This window comes from Electrona antarctica (genome assembly GCF_951216825.1).
Source record: "Electrona antarctica genome assembly, chromosome: 3".
In the NCBI taxonomy this organism is placed as follows: Eukaryota; Metazoa; Chordata; class Actinopteri; order Myctophiformes; family Myctophidae; genus Electrona; species Electrona antarctica.
In genome coordinates this window covers 37409892-37430788 of record NC_136808.1, presented here as the reverse complement: position 1 = coordinate 37430788, position 20897 = coordinate 37409892, and the positions used below count along the sequence as shown (strand labels likewise).

The 20897-nt window shown below is 41.8% G+C and overlaps 1 protein-coding gene across 9 annotated transcripts in view; it reads right to left on the bottom strand.

Moving 5' to 3' along the window:
• The window catches only part of madd (MAP-kinase activating death domain), an 88793-nt gene that overhangs the window by 52473 nt on the left and 15423 nt on the right, over positions 1-20897 (bottom strand). For all 9 annotated transcript variants that reach the window (XM_079497865.1, XM_079497867.1, XM_079497866.1 and 6 more), the window contains exons 4-11: positions 17084-17390; positions 14502-14633; positions 12358-12471; positions 11077-11157; positions 6704-6885; positions 4195-4430; positions 2634-2790; positions 607-710 (exon numbers count right to left, since the gene is read on the bottom strand). In XM_079497865.1, coding sequence (XP_079353991.1) covers positions 607-710; positions 2634-2790; positions 4195-4430; positions 6704-6885; positions 11077-11157; positions 12358-12471; positions 14502-14633; positions 17084-17390 — 1313 coding nt within the window. The remainder of the gene's footprint in view (positions 1-606; positions 711-2633; positions 2791-4194; positions 4431-6703; positions 6886-11076; positions 11158-12357; positions 12472-14501; positions 14634-17083; positions 17391-20897) is intronic.

Genomic DNA, 20897 nt, shown 5'->3' with positions numbered 1-20897 from the left:
ATTGTCCTATGAAAAAAAAAAAGTTAAAAGAGTTAACCAAGAGAACATGTTTGACACTATAGAATCAAAATGACTGACATCAGTCATGGTGACTGAGAGCTTTAACAAGGGCTCGCAACTCACTTTGTAATGCTCCAGGTAAATGTATTCACAATCACAGCAGGCGACCCGTATTGGTCTTTCTCAAGTCTATACATCTTATACTGTACTTGAGAAAGACCAATACGGGTCCTGCCTAATGTTATTGTGAATAAATTTACCTGATTGTTTTACCAAAGTGAGTTGCGAGCCCTTGCTTTTGTTCTTGATATAGGTTAGTTTAACAGTTTGGCTCAGCACCAAGACCGGAGGATGTGCGCTATTTTATCTTATTCTGACAAAGCTTTAATCCATGGATGGTGCTGTACATGGGTATGGGTCCCACAGAGCAGTGGGTTTCAACCAGTGGTCCTTGTTTTGGGTCTGAGAGGCTAAATCTCACCAAATCTGTGGCTCAAATGCTGAATAAATAGTGGACCTTGATATGAAAAAACGTTGAAAAGCACTGCTTTAATCCATGGATGCTGTTCTTTGCGTATGGGTCGGTCGCACAGAGGAGTTCCTTACTTGGAGTGTCTCCCTGGATGTCTCCTTGGATCATCTCACTCACGAGGTCCCCGAGTGACGAATAGGAGGAACTGGAGTCGTCATACGCCTCACTGTCACTGCCACTGTCACCCACAAAACACAGAAAATAAACGAGAAATTAGACATCCGCCACTCGAAGAGTGAGATTTGAGAACTGGAAGATGGCTTCATGAGAATCAACTGTGCTCCTTTGAACATTGAGCATTGCATGGTTTGTTTGGCCACTGTGGAATTAGCCATTGTTTTCCATACATTTTCAGTACTGTATGAAAATCAACTTTGCACAAACATGAAACGTGCTTGAATTTTAATTCATGTTTAACGTGTGGATTGATTTGAAAAGAGTGATTTACGTAAGCAATTCCGATGTAAATGTCTTCTTAATGGCTTGGTGATGTTTAGTCAAAATCCACTCAATTATTCATGTGGGCTCTGTAACATTTTGCTGACCTTTAAGACTCAAAGGTCAGAGAACTGACCTTCTCAACATGGGGTCCGGTGACCCCCGGTGGTCCTTGAGGGGTTCCCCCAGCTAATAGTAAATGGTTGAAAGTATAAAACAAAATTAACCCTTACACCTCATCTGCACAGACTGCACAGACAAGGAGTGAGCGTTCAGACGGCGATGCCGCGCGAAAAACTGTCCTGACTGACATGGAGTGTCTGCCATTGCGCTGCGACGTAGCCTGTACCAACCATTAAAACTAGGAAAGTATCCGTGTTATTTTACCGCACTGTGCCGAAAGACTCCCATTTCTCAAGACTCATTTGTGGGAAAAAAATATTGAAGACAAAATCTGGTTCTTTATAAAGAAAATAATTATATTTAAAAATTATAGTAATATTTTAACATGTATAGACTAATATGTGTGTAGACTGACTGTAGACTAATAGGGTACCATAGTAAAGGTACAGTAACAAAATTGAAAAACTGTAGTCTCTTGGTCTTGGTATTTCTTATACTAGTAACAATCAGGCTATATTCCAGGTCTCCTTGCTTAAAGTGCAAATAACATGCATTTTAAAACTGCTTTTAATATTTAATATCATATTGTATATGTCCCTCAAAGTTATTTCTAATGGTTTGAGCCTCAATCACCACTCTGATATAACCAGTCCTTGTCATTTCTTTCTGGACTTTGTGGTACTGCAGCTAAAACTGCTTTCAATGTCCTGAGGTGGTGGGGGTGCTGATATGCAGATTATTTAATATTTCAGTCATTATAATACTGATGCTAGATTAAACCAGGCTTGTTTCCATTCCATGCCAGCTTGGAAAATCAACAATGGTGGACAATGTAAACAAAGTGGAAATGCAAATTTGGAACTGAAGACTGAAGAAGAGGAGGAATTATACAAAGTAGGGTGACATTGATGACATCACGATGAGGACAAAATCAGTTGAGCTTTTCCTGAGAGCAATTTCCATTAAAGCACCTATACGATATGAAAGCCTGATTGTTCAAATGTGGTTATTTGTGGGGATAGAAAACACATATGGGAGCCCCAAAAACACAAAAGAAATTGAAAAAGTTGATAGGTCCTTTAATAATGTTATTTCCTACCTCTGCCAATGTTGTTAGGGGGACATACAATAGCGTGAGTCAGCCAGAAGCTGTTATGAAGTTACTGCGCTGATGTGTTGGTTCGAGTTGAATAAACGTTCTAAAAACAGATCTACAAGTTCACAGGCTGCAAGCTTTTGAAATGGCGAGTGCTTGAAATATTTTGAATAATTATTTTCTTTTTTTTTTAGACAAATATTCTCTTCTGGCACAAAACATGTTCAGATGGGGGTCCGTGGCCAAACAAATCAATTTGGCGGTCCACAGCACAAACTACTGATTTAGAAGGCATTTGTAGAATTGGCCTCAAGTCTGAAATGGAGAAGTGGATTACACCGTGCTGAGTATGTCATGCTTGCGGTGAGGCTTGGGATGGCGTATCTTGGTATAAATGTAGGATCTTGCTAATGCACAAACAGGGGGTCTTCCTCGTCTTCCTACCTGTCGGTGGGATCAGAGTCGTTAGCCTCGTCCTCCAGAGGTCCACTCAGAGCCTCAGCCAGCTGGGAGCTCCCGTCGTACACTCTGTAGAAGACGGGCTGCAGCTGGTGGGCGTACCACTTGGGCTTGTCCCCGATCAGCGACGGGTCGTACACGTCTGAGAAGGGTTAGAGAGCACGCTAACATTAGAGCCAATGTATCAGTAGAACTGAGAGAAACAAAGACTGCCGAAGCAGAAAACCCGCAATACTCCAATTTAGAAGGGTGAATTCTTGTAGGTGCAAGGCTCAAAGATACTCAATTAAAAGGAGGAATGCCAGCACTCATTGAATGTCCTTTTTCACATGTTTATTTACCTCTGACGAGCAATCTTCAACCCATCTGGGTTGAAAATTATTTGGGGACCCCCCAAAATAATTTGGCGACCCCCCGAGGGGTCAGGACCCATGGGTTGAGAACCCCTGTTCTAGGGTACTTACTACCATTTGTTTTGCTGCCTGTCAGCATTTTTCAGGGATTTCCATTTTCAACTGAAGTTGTTTAAGTCAGCCTACACTGAGGAGCCAGTGAGCTTACATTACACTACACTACATTTCCCATATTTCAAGTTGACTGTCATAGGCTAGGCCTAGGCCTAATCATTTTACTGTCAGTTACTTTAGTGCAAATAACATGCATTTTAAAACTGCTTTTAATATTTAATATCATATTGTATATGTCCCTCAAAGTTATTTCTAATGGTTTGAGCCTCAATCACCACTCTGATATAACCAGTCCTTGTCATTTCTTTCTGGACTTTGAAAGCAGTTTTAGCTGCAGTACCACAATGTCCTGAGGTGGTGGGGGTCCTGATATGCAGATTATTTTATATTTCAGTCATTATAATACTGATGCTAGATAAAACCAGGCTTGTTTCCATTCCATGCCAGCTTGGAAAATCAACAATGGTGGACATTGTAAACAAAGTGGAAATGCAAATTTGGAACTGAAGACTGAAGAAGAGAATTATACAAAGTAGGGTGACATTGATGACATCACGATGAGGACAAAATCAGTTTCTGAGAGCAATTTCCATTAAAGCACTATATGATTATGAAAGCCTGATTGTTCAAAATTGGTTATTTGTGGGGATAGAAAACACATATGGGAGCCCCAAATTCACAAAATAAATTGAAAAAGTTGAATTTTACGTTATAGGTCCTTTAACATTTTTCCCATATTCATATATGTTAACTTGACCGTCATAGGCTAGGCCTTCTCATTTCACTGTCACTTTTCCCAGTTCAAGAGGGATAAATGCTGCTGGTTTTAACTTCTTTTAAACTGACGTGATGATTTTGGAGAGTCCCGGAACACTCATGTAATCTATAAGCTCACAACGAGTTAAGAACTTGTCTGTCTGTTATTTTTGCTTTTGAAGATGTTCGCCTATAACGACATGCTCAAAATAGGGATACAAAGTGGTTCAAACTAGGGACATATTGTTTATATACCTGCTGTTGTCAAAACAAGTCAACTAAAGGCTGATATATTAGTCACTGTCAAACGGATGGATTCTTACTGTTATGTATCCTCTGAAAGGCCAGATTGGAGGGATTGAGAGCCCACTCCCCATAATACTCCACCGCCTGGGTGTGAGAGAGTTTCTCGGCGAAGGACGAGCGGCGGGGCCGAGATGCGAGGAAGGACGTTGCCTGGAAGGCCACCACAGGCCTGGGGAAGAGGCGCAGGGTGCGAGTGTGCATCTGGAACCCCTGGAGGACGTTCGGGGAGTTGAAGAACCGTACCATGGCCACCCTGGGAGACAAAGGACAAGCTCACTTACATGCTCTGTCATTTCCTTTAGATAAAGTGAAAGATTGTAACTTAAAGCTGCAAACTGCAACTTTTATAGCCTACCCTGATGAAAACTAAATAACTAACAAGCTATGATGACTGAAACTGGGACTATTGGAGAAGAGATTCAGTAGAAAAGACAACTTGTCGATCGGCTATTTTCGGCGTGCAGCCAAGCCAATCAGTCATTACATCACCAAGGCAAACATAATTTTAAGTTGACTAAATCGACTGTCGATTTAGGCGACACAAATCTTATAACATTTAGTCAACTAAAACTAGACTAAAAGTAAAAACAAACAAGAATGACTCTCAGTCATAACTGCCAGGTGCAACAAGCTCTTGTAGAGCCTGTTTTCGTTCGTTTCCGATGCACTTTTATTGGTTCACTCACTGTGTTATGTGCAGTATGCCATTCAGACTATCATTGGCTATAGGAGGCAACCAATCATGACTAGGTCGCTAGTAAGGTCCAAACGTGATTTTTGATAGTCGACACGACTACCATCAAAATCGGTTTATAATCGAATAGTCGGCGGTAAAATATGATATTTTTTTCCATCCAATCAAGCATTAAAACATCGTGTTCTGAAACGGCCAGCGCGAGTGAAGGATTAACTGCAAAACAGAGCCGGTGAATGCAGGCCGAGTGGAATAGTAAGAGAGTGGCGACACGCTTTGATCTCACCACAAAGCGGGGTGCTATGGGCTATAGTTCCAAACATTGGAACTATCCCATTGAGATAGAATGAGCACTTCCGCATTCCATTGTTACAATGGGAGTCAATGCTAGTGTCGCCACTCTCTTACTAGATTACGCTGAATGCCACTCTGATTGGCCGAGATTCACATCAGCTGTTAAAAGTCAAGTCAAAGTTGCAAGTCCACAATGACTCACGGATGGACGCGCTGTGAGCTTGTAGATCTGCTATTTTTGATGCGCAAGACCTTTCTACGGCGCAGGATAGCATGTTACGTTGTTGAAAATGTTTGTTGAGACGGAGGAGGAGGAATAAATGATGCGATGTTTTTCATACAAACCTAAATGTTCAACAACAAGTTACAACCACAGTTCCTTTGGTTTTTAGAAGGAGCTACAAGCTAGGAGGAGGTTATGATTACATACTAGGCTTGCTACCGTAGCTAGCAGGCTTACCAGGCTATGAATCAGATGATCAACTACTTCACTCCATCGCGACTATTATAACTATGATCGCGCGGCATAGCTGTTTGTTTTTAATAATGCCGCACGCATGGATAAGCATGAAGAAAGATGAATAAGAAAAAGAAACATGAAATCACGGCAAGAGCTACTGTAGTTTGACTGTCACCAAACTAGATATTATTGGGCAGAGTGAGGAGGGACAGGCTGCTATACTACTGTAACTGTACCGGACGAAACGACGACACGTCTCCAATCTAACTTGTTGAACAAACTACAGTAATATTGTAATAAACTCACCAATAGTAAAAGTATTTACACACTGTAGTTGTCCCCATTGAGCGTATGAGCCTATGAGGCATATGCTTTTTGAAAATCTGTCTTAAATGTTGCCAGTGCAGCCAGCCACCGCCGCACACCGCACCTACACGAGTGACGGTGACGGCAAAACCCACGTCGGCTTGTATATGATATGAAAACAATCAGCCAGGAAGGGATTAGTACTTAAAGGGGAAAACCACCCATTTTCAATATTTTGCAATTATGAAAAAAATCATTAACATGGTGAAACACATCTTGATGACATCATCAAGATGTGTTTCACCATGTTAATGATTTTTTTCAGACCTCCAGTTCTAGGAAACACAGAATGGGGGGACTTTTTTATTATTTCCACACAACAGCTCTAAGGTATATTAATGACATAGTAAAATGTTGAAAATGAGTGGAATGCCCCTTTAAGTTGGAGAACTACCAACAAAACAACAGAGCTCACAGCTGCATGTCTGCTGTAAAAAAATAAAAATAAAAAATCATAAAAAATATTAAAAATAATATTAACGATTACTCGATTTTTGATTTACAGTGTCGACTACCGTTTTGCTAGTAGACTAATCGACTAATCGATTTTTATGTTAATGCCCTACTATGCAGCCAATCATGACTAGATCTTCACAAAAAGTCGCCACTAAAGTAATCTTTACGGTCGTCAGTAGTGGTGGGTGCAAATGTAGTCCAGGCGCTTATTCAAAAGACTATGGCTAAAACTGGTGAGTGGAAGTGAGGTACTTGCCTGGTGGCCACGTCCACAGAGTCCACGTCGTTTCCATAGATGAGAGGGTTGAACTCGGTGGAGGACGGAGAACCTTTGTTGTCCCGTCCAGGAGGAAGCAGTGGAATCTCTGGGTGTCCCTCCTGTTGGAGCTTCTCCAGGTTCAGGATGGGCTGCGTGTTCAGGCTCATGCTGGCCAAGGCCTACAGGTAACAGTACAACATATCATATCAACACAACGCTTAGTAGTTTAACAACACTTCATCAACCATTCCGAACTGCTGGCATCAACAGCTGTGCAACTGGGGTTGTTGTAGTCAGGGTTTCTGTCGCACGAACACCCCTTTACACTATGAATTAAAATGTGAGGGAATTTCTTTCTTTGTTTTTGTTTTTTTAGTTTAGTTTTTTACTTAGATCCTATTTAAGTCATTTGCACCACAAACGCAGGGTTGATGTAAAAAAATGTCATAATTTGAAGTACTGTACCAGCTTGCCCCTCCCTTCGGATGCGAAATGAACAGAACAATAATTATTACACCCACCCTTCGCTTGTGGTCCAAATGATCTAAAAATGTTAAGATACCAGTTAAATAAACTAAAAGCTAAATTCCCCTTTAATCACTTAAACCCGGTGTACCTCAGGGCTCGATACTGGTATCTTTTATTTTATTTTATTGTTTTACCTACCTTTTATCCCATCATTTTTGTAACCCTTTTTTTTCACCCGGTGCCAATACCTAAACTGTAATCATGGGCGCTACTCTCCCTCTGCCAAGCTGAAGAGAGCCCCATACTGAGCTCATGCTTCCTTCAATGCATGAGGAGTGAGCAGGCCGCTTCTTATCACCTGACAGGGGGGAGTTTCCCCGGTAGGTCGTAACGCGTGGAAGGAACACGTTATTCCAACCTGTTCCTTTCCCCTCCATCAGGTGCCCCAGCTGACCAGGGGGAGGCAGTATAGAGACCAGGATTACTGCATGTTTTTTGTGGGACACGGGGAGAACATGCAAACTCCACACAGAAAGGCCCTTTCATCAACCCCACCTAGGCAAACAGCGCTAGCAACTGCGCCACCGTGCCCCCTAATGGTATCTTTTCTGTTTTCTGTACAGATGCTGGGAGTTTAAGTGGTTAATCTCTGACGTTATACTATAAATTGCATGCCATGTTGATGCCCGAGTTGGGCGTTTCATTGAAGTGGGACTGACATTTTGCAGGACAACAAGGGGGGAACAGACATACGGGCAGTTACACTGAAACAGACTGCTGCGGATGTTCAGTTAATGTTTAGCTCAGCATGATGGAACATTATTAGTCTTCAGAACGGGGGGGGGAGGGGGGGGGGTGTAACTTTGACAAAGTTGTTAGCTTCATCATATCTTTGCTCTGATCACCAGAAAACTTCACCGACGCCATAAAAGGTAGATGCAACGCACATTCAGTCATGCTCAAGCCAGAGCTAAGCCGTATATATCTATACAGTAACCGGTTGATTGTACAGTATTGCCCAGGTTATGCATGGAGTTTGAGAAAAGAGAATTATTAATAGTATCGACAAGCAACAACTGGTAAATATATCCGTGCAGGCGGCATTCCACATTCGGCAGGAAGAGAAATGAAGAACCTTGTTGTCAGAGGAGAACATCTGCTTTTGGGTGATCACGGTCAATCTAAACAGACACTAGGAACGGAGATAAAACAGATGGAAGGGCTGGGATGATCACTTCATGACTGAAACAACACAGAACATCATGATCTCTCTCACTTCTTTTCTTATTCTCCTTTCCCCATCACAATCTAGACAGATTAAAGCACATCAGAAAAGCCTTGTCGCTGTCAGGCAGAAACTTTATATTATCTCTCAGTATTTTTCATAAATGAATGTTCTATTTTATAATTTGTCATAATGACAATGTCATGTCATTTATTTTTTCCTGAAAAGTAACAGTTTGTCATACAAGGTTTCTGCCCGACAGCAACAATATATTTTTTCATTTAAGTCAACTAATCAGCGAAATTAACCAAATTTCCTCCTAAAACAATGCAAAAGCATATGCTTTAGTCATGTAATTGGATTAGTAATTAGATTTGAAGAAGTAGGCAGAAAGAAACATCTTGCTGTCTCACCCCAAGGACATGCTGAAGAAAGGAGATTCAAAAAAGATAAGATTAGGTTTTTTTGTTTTTATCATTGTGCGTTCGTTTTGAAAACTGAAGATGGGACAATTTAGCAAGACAGCAGATCAGGTAGAAAAGACAAGATGAACGAGGACACAGAACGGAGATGTTTGATGCATAAAACAGTGATTCAAGAAAACACACACACAGACGACAACATAAAGAACTAAAGAAAAGGAGGGACTAAAAGGACATCCATGATGACCAACCGGGACAAACCAGTGGTTAGGATGGAGTGGGGATGATAAAACACAAACAAGCAGCTCTCTTGAGAAAACGAAATAGGTTAACTAGACAATTTGGAGAGATTGCAGAGTGATGCAACCCGACACTAGTTCTGGGTCAAATCCGCCGTGGTCATTAAATGTGGGTCATGACCAAAAGAACAAGATCACAGATACAAGCGGCCGAAATGGTTTTCTCAGGAGGGTGGCTGCCTGGCATCTCCCTCGGGGATAGGGTGAAGACTCTGTGAAGAGGCGCTGCTCCTTTACGTGGAAAGGAGCCAATAGAGGTGGTTTGGGCATCTAAAGTATGGATGCCTGCAGGTGGACTCCACAGGGAGGTTTTCCAAGCACGCCCAGCTGAGAGGTGTCCACGGGGCAGACCGAGGACCAGGTGGGGGGGGATTATAACTCCACACTGGCCTATTGGGAATGCCTCGGGATCCCTCCCAGTTAGAGCTGGCTAATGCTACCAGGGAAAGGGAAGTTGCGTCATCATATATGGCGTTTTTGTACAAATACGTAACACAATTTTTTATAGATTGGTCCAGATTGTGCAGAATTCATGACGTTTACTATACGTTTGCGAGGTTTATGGTTCAAATGTTAGAGGGAAAAAACCCTAGACTGTATATGCCCGATTGGTGAATTTCGCGAATTCAAATCCACCATCTTGGAACGTCCGGTCCCGGAATCTAGAAGGACAGCCAGGGCGGGTCTTCACTCGGTAGAACCATTAAGCATACAGTAGTACCCTACTATATCATTATTTTTATAGCACCATCACCTGGTCACCAACATCTGGCCACTCTGTATAAATATTTTCGCGGGTGAGATTCCTGCTTAGTTTGGGAACTGTAGCAGTTATGGACCGAGAGACCCAGATACATTTAGCTGAGAAGAGGCATCCTAACAGATACAAACAATGGGCTTCCAGCAGCTTTGTTGCTTAGACCCCCAACGAGAAGGTAAACCAGAAGCGGGACAAATTCTGAAGCTATTTTACGATCTGATTTTAGAGGGCAGTTAAGCCCGTTTTATACTTCCTCATACAACAGTATTCCGTGCCAAAAATAGCTTATTTACAAGCGTACGCTGCGTCGCGGATGCAACACGTTGTGAGCAAAATCGTAGGGCAGAGCATAAATTTGCCATTAGTTTCTATTCCTACTACAGCCTTTGCTACGTTGTAAGGGACTTGATATTAGAATTTACCTCCAACAGCTAGAGCATGCAAAGAAAAGAAGAAAACAAGGAATAAACATTCTATTAGTATAATGAAAAAGCTAAATCAAGATGCTCCCACACTCTATGGAAAGTACATACAACTCTGTTGGAGCAGGGACACAGCGGTGCCCATGCCCTACTGCCATTCACATAGCTGAAAGAGGAATTGTCATTGTGAGTGGTAAATGAGCAGTATCCTAATTCTTCAGATGGTTGTAAGTGATATTTTGGGGTGTGTGTGAAATAGCTCTATAATCTGATCACTGCTAAATTATTGCTATAGCGTGTTTGTTCAGTAACAGGGGTCTCCCTGTCTCTACATCTACAAGCTCTACAGTAAACAAGGTCGGGATACCACTTTTATCCATTCCAATCAGGAGAGAGAACTCATACAGGGTACAGGATATACAAGTGAAACTGGAAAAATACAGTATGAAAAAAACCAAAAAACCAATAAAACTGAAGCTGATAAATTATATTTATGTATTAACTTCACAAATAATATTTGTAACCCACTTGAACATATCATTTCTGGGACTTGGAGAGACAGGGAGACCCCAATTACTCAACGCACACTCTTTAGCAATGATTACTAACGGAATACACAGTTTAAGAAAATATATACATATATATTATAACTATAACAAAAACATATCACTTGGACTCCATTCAAACAAACAACTGACAGACATGGTGCAGAAGAAATACAGAATAAAACATATTGCCAAACATCAAATATAAATAAATAATTGATCATCTAACCTGCTTCAGGTGTTTCTTGAGTTCGGAAGACTCGGGCTCTGGTAGAGGTGGTACGATCTCCGCATTGGTGGGCGCTGTGACCTGCAGAGGAAATAAGTGCACAGTACATGGATTTTAATGTAGAGCATACACCAGGACTCTTCAATGTTTTTCAGTCCAAGGACCCCTTAGCGGAGAGATAGATGAAGCAAGCACCTCTACTCTACTACATACATTACATATACAGTATTAAAGACGTAGGGAAAAATACGTATTCTAACGGCCTTCCATTGTGGTGTGTTCGTTGTGTTCTCATTTCTTACTGCCCTGCACTCTGTCATCTAACCCGCCATCTGGTGACGTTTATGACCAGGTAGGCCTGGTTCAGACAGCAGGACAATCTGAATGTTTCTCAGATCTGATCTTTACGACCGACCGACAGACCGACCGACCGACTGTCAATGTTATTTGCGTGATCAAACTTTGTGTATTCATTAATACAGTGCCAAAAAAAACACTACAACAATCAGTTTCCATGATGTGTTATGCTGTTCAGACTGTTCAGTCAGATTCGATCATCCTACATAACAAGGTTTTGTATAGGATTGTGGACAATAATGTTGAATTATGATGTTGTGGTAGCCAAACAACTACAACCGGTTGAGGAAATTGCAGATTGAGGCTTAAACCTTTGCTTTCATGACATAGTCCCGTTCCTGTGACGCTCCGGACCTGCCTTGTAGTGGCTGAGGCACGGTGGTATTCCTCCTCTATGAAATATCCTACATCTTTTTTTTCTTAGGGGTTTTCTTTGCCCCGTTTGGAACGTCAGCCTCCACGATAGCTCAGAGTTGAGGACAACCTTTACTTTTTGGATACGATGTGCGGAAAAAGGTAAAGATCAGTACTGTTGGCCACTGTTTGCCGGTGTCACATTCTGCCGGCACCCTACGAAGCGGAACCTCATCTCAGGGCTATGTAGTGGAGGGAGAGGTTGCAGTCGCTAGTGTGACCACTCCAAATACGCTTTCATCTTAAAATAACTAATATCGGAAAATAGGTTGTAGATAGCCTATTTTCAGTGTGTGGCAAGCGTCCAATCCATCCATAGAAGACATGCCGATTTGTACGGAATCCAATGTGTTTTATTTGGTCTGTTTTTGGTTTATTTCTTTTAATGTAAAGCGTCTTTAAGTTTAGGAAAGGCGCTGTATAAATTCAAGCTATTATTACTATTCTGAAATGGAAAGAATCTTCTTTCTGGACGAGAGGCCCTGTATGTATGACCAGCACATAACTGACCTTGTTGCAGTCCAGATCCACAAGCCATACGTCATCTGGAATTTTGAAATCATGCTTGTAGAGGAAGAAACTAGCTGGCACACCTATGATGTAAGGTGTGGGCGCCAGGAGCAGCTAGAGGAGGGAACAACAGGAGAGAGGATGAGCAATAGAGTAACTCTGTTATCCCCCGGGTCACGGAAGTAGTTCTATTGAAAATACCATCTTAACATTGATTAACAATAGAGTAACTCTGTTATCCCCTGGGTCATGGAAGTAGTTCTATTGAAAATACCATCTTAACATTGATTAACAATAGAGTAACTCTGTTATCCCCCGGGTCACGGAAGTAGTTCTATTGAAAATACCATATTAACATTGATTATCAATAGAGTAACTCTGTTATTCCCCGGGTCACGGAAGTAGTTCTATTGAAAATACCATCTTAACATTGATTAACAATAGAGTAACTCTGTTATCCCCCGGGTCACGGAAGTAGTTCTATTGAAAATACCATCTTAACATTGATTAACAATAGAGTAACTCTGTTTTCCCCCGGGTCACGGAAGTAGTTCTATTGAAAATACCATCTTAACATTGATTATCAATAGAGTAACTCTGTTATTCCCCGGGTCACGGAAGTAGTTCTATTGAAAATACCATCTTAACATTGATTAACAATAGAGTAACTCTGTTATCCCCCGGGTCACGGAAGTAGTTCTATTGAAAATACCATCTTAACATTGATTATCAATAGAGTAACTCTGTTATTCCCCGGGTCACGGAAGTAGTTCTATTGAAAATACCATCTTAACATTGATTATCAATAGAGTAACTCTGTTATTCCCCTGGGTCATGGAAGTAGTTCTATTGAAAATACCATCTTAACATTGATTATCAATAGAGTAACTCTGTTATTCCCCGGGTCACGGAAGTAGTTCTATTGAAAATACCTTCTTAACATTGATTATCAATAGAGTAACTCTGTTATTCCCCGGGTCACGGAAGTAGTTCTATTGAAAATACCTTCTTAACATTGATTAACAATAGAGTAACTCTGTTATCCCCCGGGTCACGGAAGTAGTTCTATTGAAAATACCATCTTAACATTGATTAACAATAGAGTAACTCTGTTATCCCCTGGGTCATGGAAGTAGTTCTATTGAAAATACCATCTTAACATTGATTAACAATAGAGTAACTCTGTTATCCCCCGGGTCACGGAAGTAGTTCTATTGAAAATACCATCTTAACATTGATTATCAATAGAGTAACTCTGTTATTCCCCGGGTCACGGAAGTAGTTCTATTGAAAATACCATCTTAACATTGATTATCAATAGAGTAACTCTGTTATCCCCCGGGTCACGGAAGTAGTTCTATTGAAAATACCTTCTTAACATTGATTATCAATAGAGTAACTCTGTTATTCCCCGGGTCACGGAAGTAGTTCTATTGAAAATACCATCTTAACATTGATTATCAATAGAGTAACTCTGTTATTCCCCGGGTCACGGAAGTAGTTCTATTGAAAATACCTTCTTAACATCGCGTCATATGATGCTTTCACCGTCAGTTGACGCATCATATCCACATGAGTAAAATCACCGGGCAGTTTCATATGCAAGTTTTGCAACGATGCTATTGAAACTCGGACCCAGGTCAGATGGGTGAGCTGCATTTCTTTTTCAGAACTTGTTTATTTTAATGATCAATCAATCGATGGCCTTCCGGCTTGGATCAATGGAACTAACTAACACAGTGAGTATACTTTAAGTTCATATTTATCGGTCGGTATCACAATAAAAACTAAGTGTTGCCAACATTTTTGTCAATGTTTTAAAGAAGAAATACCACAACATTAAACACTGTGGTATTTTTTCTTTAAAAACCCACTTTCACCTTTTTCACATTATATATATATATATTTTATTATGATATATTATCAATACAAATCTTGCAATATGGGGAATGAACACGAATTAACTTGTTTACTGCCAGAATTGTTTCTGTCTGTAGTCCCTTCCCTGCCAAAGGTCCTTTCAGTGAAGGGGTAAAAGTTACCCCGGGTCTTAACCGCAGGAGGATCGTGGACCACCCGAGGCATGCATTTTGTAACCGCGACCAGTGAGGCTTTTCTTATGATTGAGTGTGTATTAGGGTCACCTGTTCAGCGGAGGCCATGCAGGTGGGCAGTAAGGGGATTACGGGGAACATGTACTCCAGGGGGTAGATCATGGCTACGAACGCCATGACACTCATAGAGAGGGCGTTGTAATCCCTCGACTGCAGCACCACCTGGAAAACACACATAACAAAACAAATGCGATCATAAGCATGCTGGCACCGGCAAAAAGAAAAGCTAGCTAAACGAGAAAACAAAGTAGAGCTGGGCATATAACCGAAAATAATATATCCATAATCGATAAATAGAACCAATAACACAATCTTGTTTTGTTAATCTTGTTCATTGAATAATCAATAATAATCTCATCAACATTTTGGCACGAAAAGATTTGGTGGATGCTGGAAAAACAGCTGCTGCAAATACAGTAGATGAAAAACAAATCCATAGTCAAAAGGGACACAGAGATCTGCTGTAACACAAGTTATTTAAAGATCACATTCAGATTCAACTTTATCATCACAGGTTTACAGCATTACATGTGTTTAAAAAGAAAAGTGGGTGGAATTCCCTGCAGCATGACTGCTATAACACATACTGTAAGTGTCAACACTGGTTAAATAAAGGCTTTTTCCCTCTCTGGTAGGAACATTTGGTGAAAATAGCCTATCTACAAGCTCACAACGCACAAGCTTGCAGATCGTCTATTTTCAGGGAATAGTTTTGATGTAGAGGGGGGAATAGAGGGCCAAGTACAGAGCAGACCCCAGTCAACTAATTTTAAAGTGGTTAGCTTTGTCTACACCAGACCCCCTGGGCTGCCTCGGAGACTCTTTCCCTTTCTTCCAGAAAACATCATGTGATCTTCATCTTCTGACTCCTTAAATATTACACAGATTACATAATCAACCAAAGAATGGACACAAGATGGCGCTGCTTTCACACCACACCAGCACAATTCAAAAGAAGGCTTTCTCTGAGGATTTCATTCAAGTATACTGTATACAATAGCCGAGTGTGCACATGCATGCATGCGTGCATGCATGCGTGCGTATGTGGGTGTGTGTTTAGGGGTGCAAGCCCCTCCTATGTCCAGCTTTGAGGGTTTGTGTAACACAAACATTGTGTTAACACAGACAGATTGAATGACATTGACGGGTGTGATTTTATTATTGATGTTCATCGTGTTTATTTTGCTGTTAATGCTTGTTGTGTTTGTTAAGCCACTCGTAGTTGATGTACGCTAAACAAATTAACTTTGACTTGCCTGAACTCCATGCAGCTATTTGGGACCGACCGACTTACTGACTGAATGACTGACTGATTTGCTTTAAGTGATGCCAACTTTCAGCATTACGTTTTATTGATGTTCATCGTGTTTATTTTGCTGTTAACGCTTGTTTTTGTAAAGCCACTTGTGGTTGATATGTGCTAAACAAATTAACTTTGACTTGCCTTGCCTTAACTCCATGTAGCTATTTGGGACCGACCGACTGAATGACTGATTTGCTTTAAGTGACGCCGACTTTCAGCAGTAAGTTAACACTCTGCATGGGGCGTGCTGCGGCTTGAGCCAGTGTTTGCAGAGTGGGATGTGGTTTTTAAAAGAAATCTCAATTTGGAAGACGAGCGTTGGTAAACAACACTGTTAGTTACTAGGTGTACGGTGTGTGAGATTAAATCTGGGGTAGCCTATATGGCATGAGTCAGCAATGACAGCAGAATATATGCCCCGTCCTCAGCCTTGCTTTGTTTCCTTCTACCCATGATGTGTAAAACCAGTGGTATTCAACCTTTTTCATATCAAGGACAGTTATATATTCTGCATTTAAGCCACGGACCACCATTTGATGAGATTTAGCCTCTCAGACACAAGACTTAGAATATGTTGTTCATCTTTGGACATTTTGTCCACAATTCCATGCTGTATTGATGTGGTACCATAGGAGGGATAATAGGCAAACGTCGATAATTTGACACTCTCAAGAGTTAAAGATCTATAAGGGTCCATTTGGTTACCAACTCTCCATCATTTAACTGGGGACCACCTGGAACCCCTTCAAGGACCACTGGTTGAAAACCACTGGTTTAAACCCTTCAATTGGTGTCTGTCTAACTGACAGAAGAGCTGCTACAATGCTCCTTCACTCTGCATTCTGTTAATAGAAGACATACAGATAAGATGGCAGAAAAGAGCAGTGTCATGTTAGTATGATGTACACATGCTTCTGTTTGGATGTGGCGCAGGTGAGCTTCCTCTGGCTACCTCCTTCGCTGTGCATGCTCAGCTACAATGAGTGCTGCTAAGGGTTATTAACCACAAACGTGAACCCCCTAGCAGAGTGCCTAGAGTGCAAATTGGACCCTATTGTTGTGAGCTTGCACAGTAGATCTGCTATTTACCTTCAAGTATTTAAGTATTTGTTTTTAGAAACCTCTCATCTCCATAATTTTAACTTTACGTTTTTTTCACACCGGTTTTTGGCCCCTATGTGAGATCATGTGGGTCTATGGTCAATCATCATCATCATACTGTACTTGGCGAGCTACTCATGCCCCCACACCGTTTCTTCAGGAACTGTGTTTTCTAAGTATTATCATCATCATCATCGTCACAGCATACCTTGTGCTCCAGGAGGACACAGCTCAGCACCTGCAGACAGGCGTCCACTCCCAGCAGCTCCAGGGGCAGGTGCAAGGGGAAGTCCACCATGGAGAAGCGCGAGTTGTCGGGCAGGGCGAAGGTCATGGGTCGCTTCAGCTCGCGGGGAAGCACCTCCACGTCGACGCGCCGCTGCGCCGCCACCGGCGTGGGCGAGCGCAGCAGCCGGTACACCCACGACTCGATCTCACGCAGGTCCGCCAGCAGCTGGCTGCCCTTCTCCTCCCCCACCGACAGAGCTCCGGTGAACACCCGCCACATAGTGTCCCTGATGAGAGCAAGAAAAACACAGGGTTTAGACAGAGCTCCGGTGAACACCCTCCACATCGTGTCCAGAGGGTACGCCATCAGCCGGGCAGAGACCTCCCATCTCCATTATTAGTGTTGATGCTATAGGCAGCAGACTATTGCGCTTAAATCGTTGAAAACATTGAAATCGTGCAATAACTATTCTCGCCTCCGATTGGCCAGCGATTTGGAACTCTTCCCAGGGCATCTGTGCACTTTGCCCTCATCTGATTGGACAGTATACAGTGACATAACCAACTCAACTCTTTTAATTGAACAATATTTGCGAACGAAGTGAGCACTAACTATAGAAGCTGGCCAAAACTGTCTGTGTGTCACGCTGTAACACCACCCGCCCGCCACCAGAGGGCAAAAGATTGGGAGCAAACCAATACGAACTGAAATTGGGACGTCTCTGTGTGTGTGTGTGTGTGTGTGTGTGTGTGTGTGTGTGTGTGTGTGTGTGTCAGACTGCCACAACAGCTTTGTTCGCTTCCCACGTTTACACGTCTTACTTGTCCTATAGAGATGGGCAACCACACTCGCGTAACATGTAATTTAGCCGTGTGTTATTAGTGTCAGAAACATGTACCCTGTCGTCTGTGTCGGGTGGAAACCTTATGTCTAAAAACGTTTTCAGGATAAAAAAATAAAAATAAAATCAATAATAAATCTGCTTATACTTTATATTTTTGACCTTGACCCAATCAAAGATTATTCTAATCAATTGACCTTTTTCTCAGAAAAGACCAGTAAAATGGAAGTTACACAGTATGAAAAAAAGGTCATTAATGTGATCAGATTGTGATCAGATTGTTTCCGCAGAAACATGGGACAAGGATCTTGAGTTATTGCCCGTACATCAACAAGCACCCCTCCACTCTAAAGGTGCGTTCAGACTTGGATGGTTAGAGTGGCGCGATTACATACAAAGTCAATGCAAAGACGAGAATTGCGCCAACGGGCGCGGCACGACCTGGCGTGGTATAAACGGGACGAACCGAGGCGAATATATATATATTCAGGTCTGAACACAGCTGAACACAGCACCACCCCCCACCCCCTGCTGGGTGTCTGGTAGCAGAGGAGGAGTTGATGAATCATTAGGCTCCCAGTACAGACTGCAGATGCTGCCTACGGGCAGCCAGCCACACACCAGGGTTGCCACATGACTGCGAGAGAAACAAGCGGTGAGCTCTACAATAACAAGCACAAAAGAAGCGACCAGTTTTACCACTATACGTTGACTATTTGAAAGTAGACGATCTACATACAAGCTCAGAATGTGTCGCATAGTGATGTATTGTGAGCTGGTAGATCTGCCATTTTCAAAAACTGTTTGAAAGAAATATGTAATATTTGGAATATTACAAGATACATGCAAGATTTGTGTCGTCCAAATGTTTAAGAACACAAATCTTGTATGGGGGGACGGGACGGACATAGCCTATTCATATTAATGTGTGTGTGTGGGGGGGGGGGGGGGGTACTTGACATGGAAATGTCAAGGTGGTTTTAACAACATCAGGAAGCAAACCCAAATAAGCAATTACACTAGAGACAAAATGCAACGGGCAACTACCAATATTTACAAGCAACTTTACAGAAAAGTCCAAAGTCGCTTATAATAAGCAGACATGGCAACACTGGCCACAGACCTCATTCTGTCAGCGACCACAGCATGAACCCACTGCAGACATTATATTACTGTCACCATCATGACGGTTTTAAACATTATATTACTACTAGAGCTGTCACCATCATGACGGTTTTAAACATTATATTACTACTAGAGCTGTCACCATCATGACGGTTTTAAACATTATATTACTACTAGAACTGTCACCATCATGACGGTTTTAAACATTATATTACTACTAGAGCTGTCACCATCATGAAGTGATTAACTGATGATGATTAACTCATTGTTGATTTCATTGTGTTTTCAGCATTAAACATTGGAAGTTTGGAACATAATATTTAAAAATGTCATTTCTATTTGACAAAATCACACCTGTGTGAAGTGAACGGTGCAGGCTGTGTGTGTGTGTGTGTGTGTGTGTGTGTCTGTGTGTGTGTGTGTGTGTGTGTGTGTGTGTGTGTGTGTGTGTGTGTGTGTGTGTGTGTGTGTGTGTGTGTGTGTCTGTGTGTGTGTGTCTGTGTCTGTGTCTGTGTCTGTCTGTGTCTGTGTCTGTGTGTGTGTGTGTGTGTATGCTGCAGTGGTCAAAGTCTATATGTTATGTTTTTTAAATGTATGAACATTTCTCAACAAATTAATGTATTATACGGACGAATGATGAAGAAAATAAACATGTCTCGTGATAGTGCAAAGATAATTGTGATTAGGCCTACCTCGAATAATTGTGATCACGCTGTGAGTTATGTAATAATTGCGTCAGGCAGGCCTCTAAGGCTAAGCCTTCAATGTGTTTCAGCCCAAGGACCCCTTAGCTGAGAGAGAGATGAAGCAGGGACCCCCACTACAATTGTGTTGCAGATTAAATCATTTTCATAAATTGAATAGATTCAGAGTTTGAAAGCACTATATATCTGCTGTCGGGAAGAAACCACCAACTCCAAAATGTTAATTTTAAAAAATAAATATTTTTTTATAAAAATAAAATCAGGAAATGAAGAAAACTTTATATTTTGAAAACAAAGCAATACTGCCTCATCAAAGTTGGTGTTGTGACTTTATATATTGCCAATTACTTGCATGAGAGGGGGATAGGTGGTGGAGTTAGCCGTTTTAGCAGACAGTTTGAGGGTCCAATGGAGTTAAGAGGTTTTGTCCAAAGCACATTTTAATACTTTCCATTTGTTCAATATTTTTTAAAACCAACACACAGACGAAACACCCTTGTTCAATAGCACTGATTTATGCAAGACATAATCAAAAACCTCCTTTGGTTTCCTCCTGACAGCAACGATATGTTGGATTCGTGTTAACGGGGATTTTGAGTCATTTAACCACTTAAAATTGTCAATACTAAGTAAACTTGACCTTCTGCCACAAGCTCACAACGCCTCGCAGCTTTTAGATCTGCTATTTTTGTCTAAAGTTCTCCTCAGAATAGGGATGCTAGGGTTCAAGTGGCTGTTAATGTAAAGAATCCTAACACACAACGATTTGGTGGCTCCCCTTGTAGCAACGCTGGGGTCCCCCTGGTAGCGTGGACCCCTTGTTGAAGAACACTGATCTACGCCATTACTGTAGCAGCCTCTGAGCAGCCAGTGACACCTGCTTTCATTTCCCACCGCAAAAGGGGCTAGAGGCGTGCCCCTTGCACCTAAATACGCCCCCAAGGATGTCTCGAGTGAAAGGCAGCGATGCTGGCAGGCATCACTGTGGGCCCCATCTTGCATCAGAGGCACTAAATCTGTAATTTGGAGATTTAGCACTGTGTGAGATGCGTGCCCCCGTAACATGTATACAATATTTTGGGCCGAACACATAATTAGAAAGTGCTGTACTGTACTTGTGCTG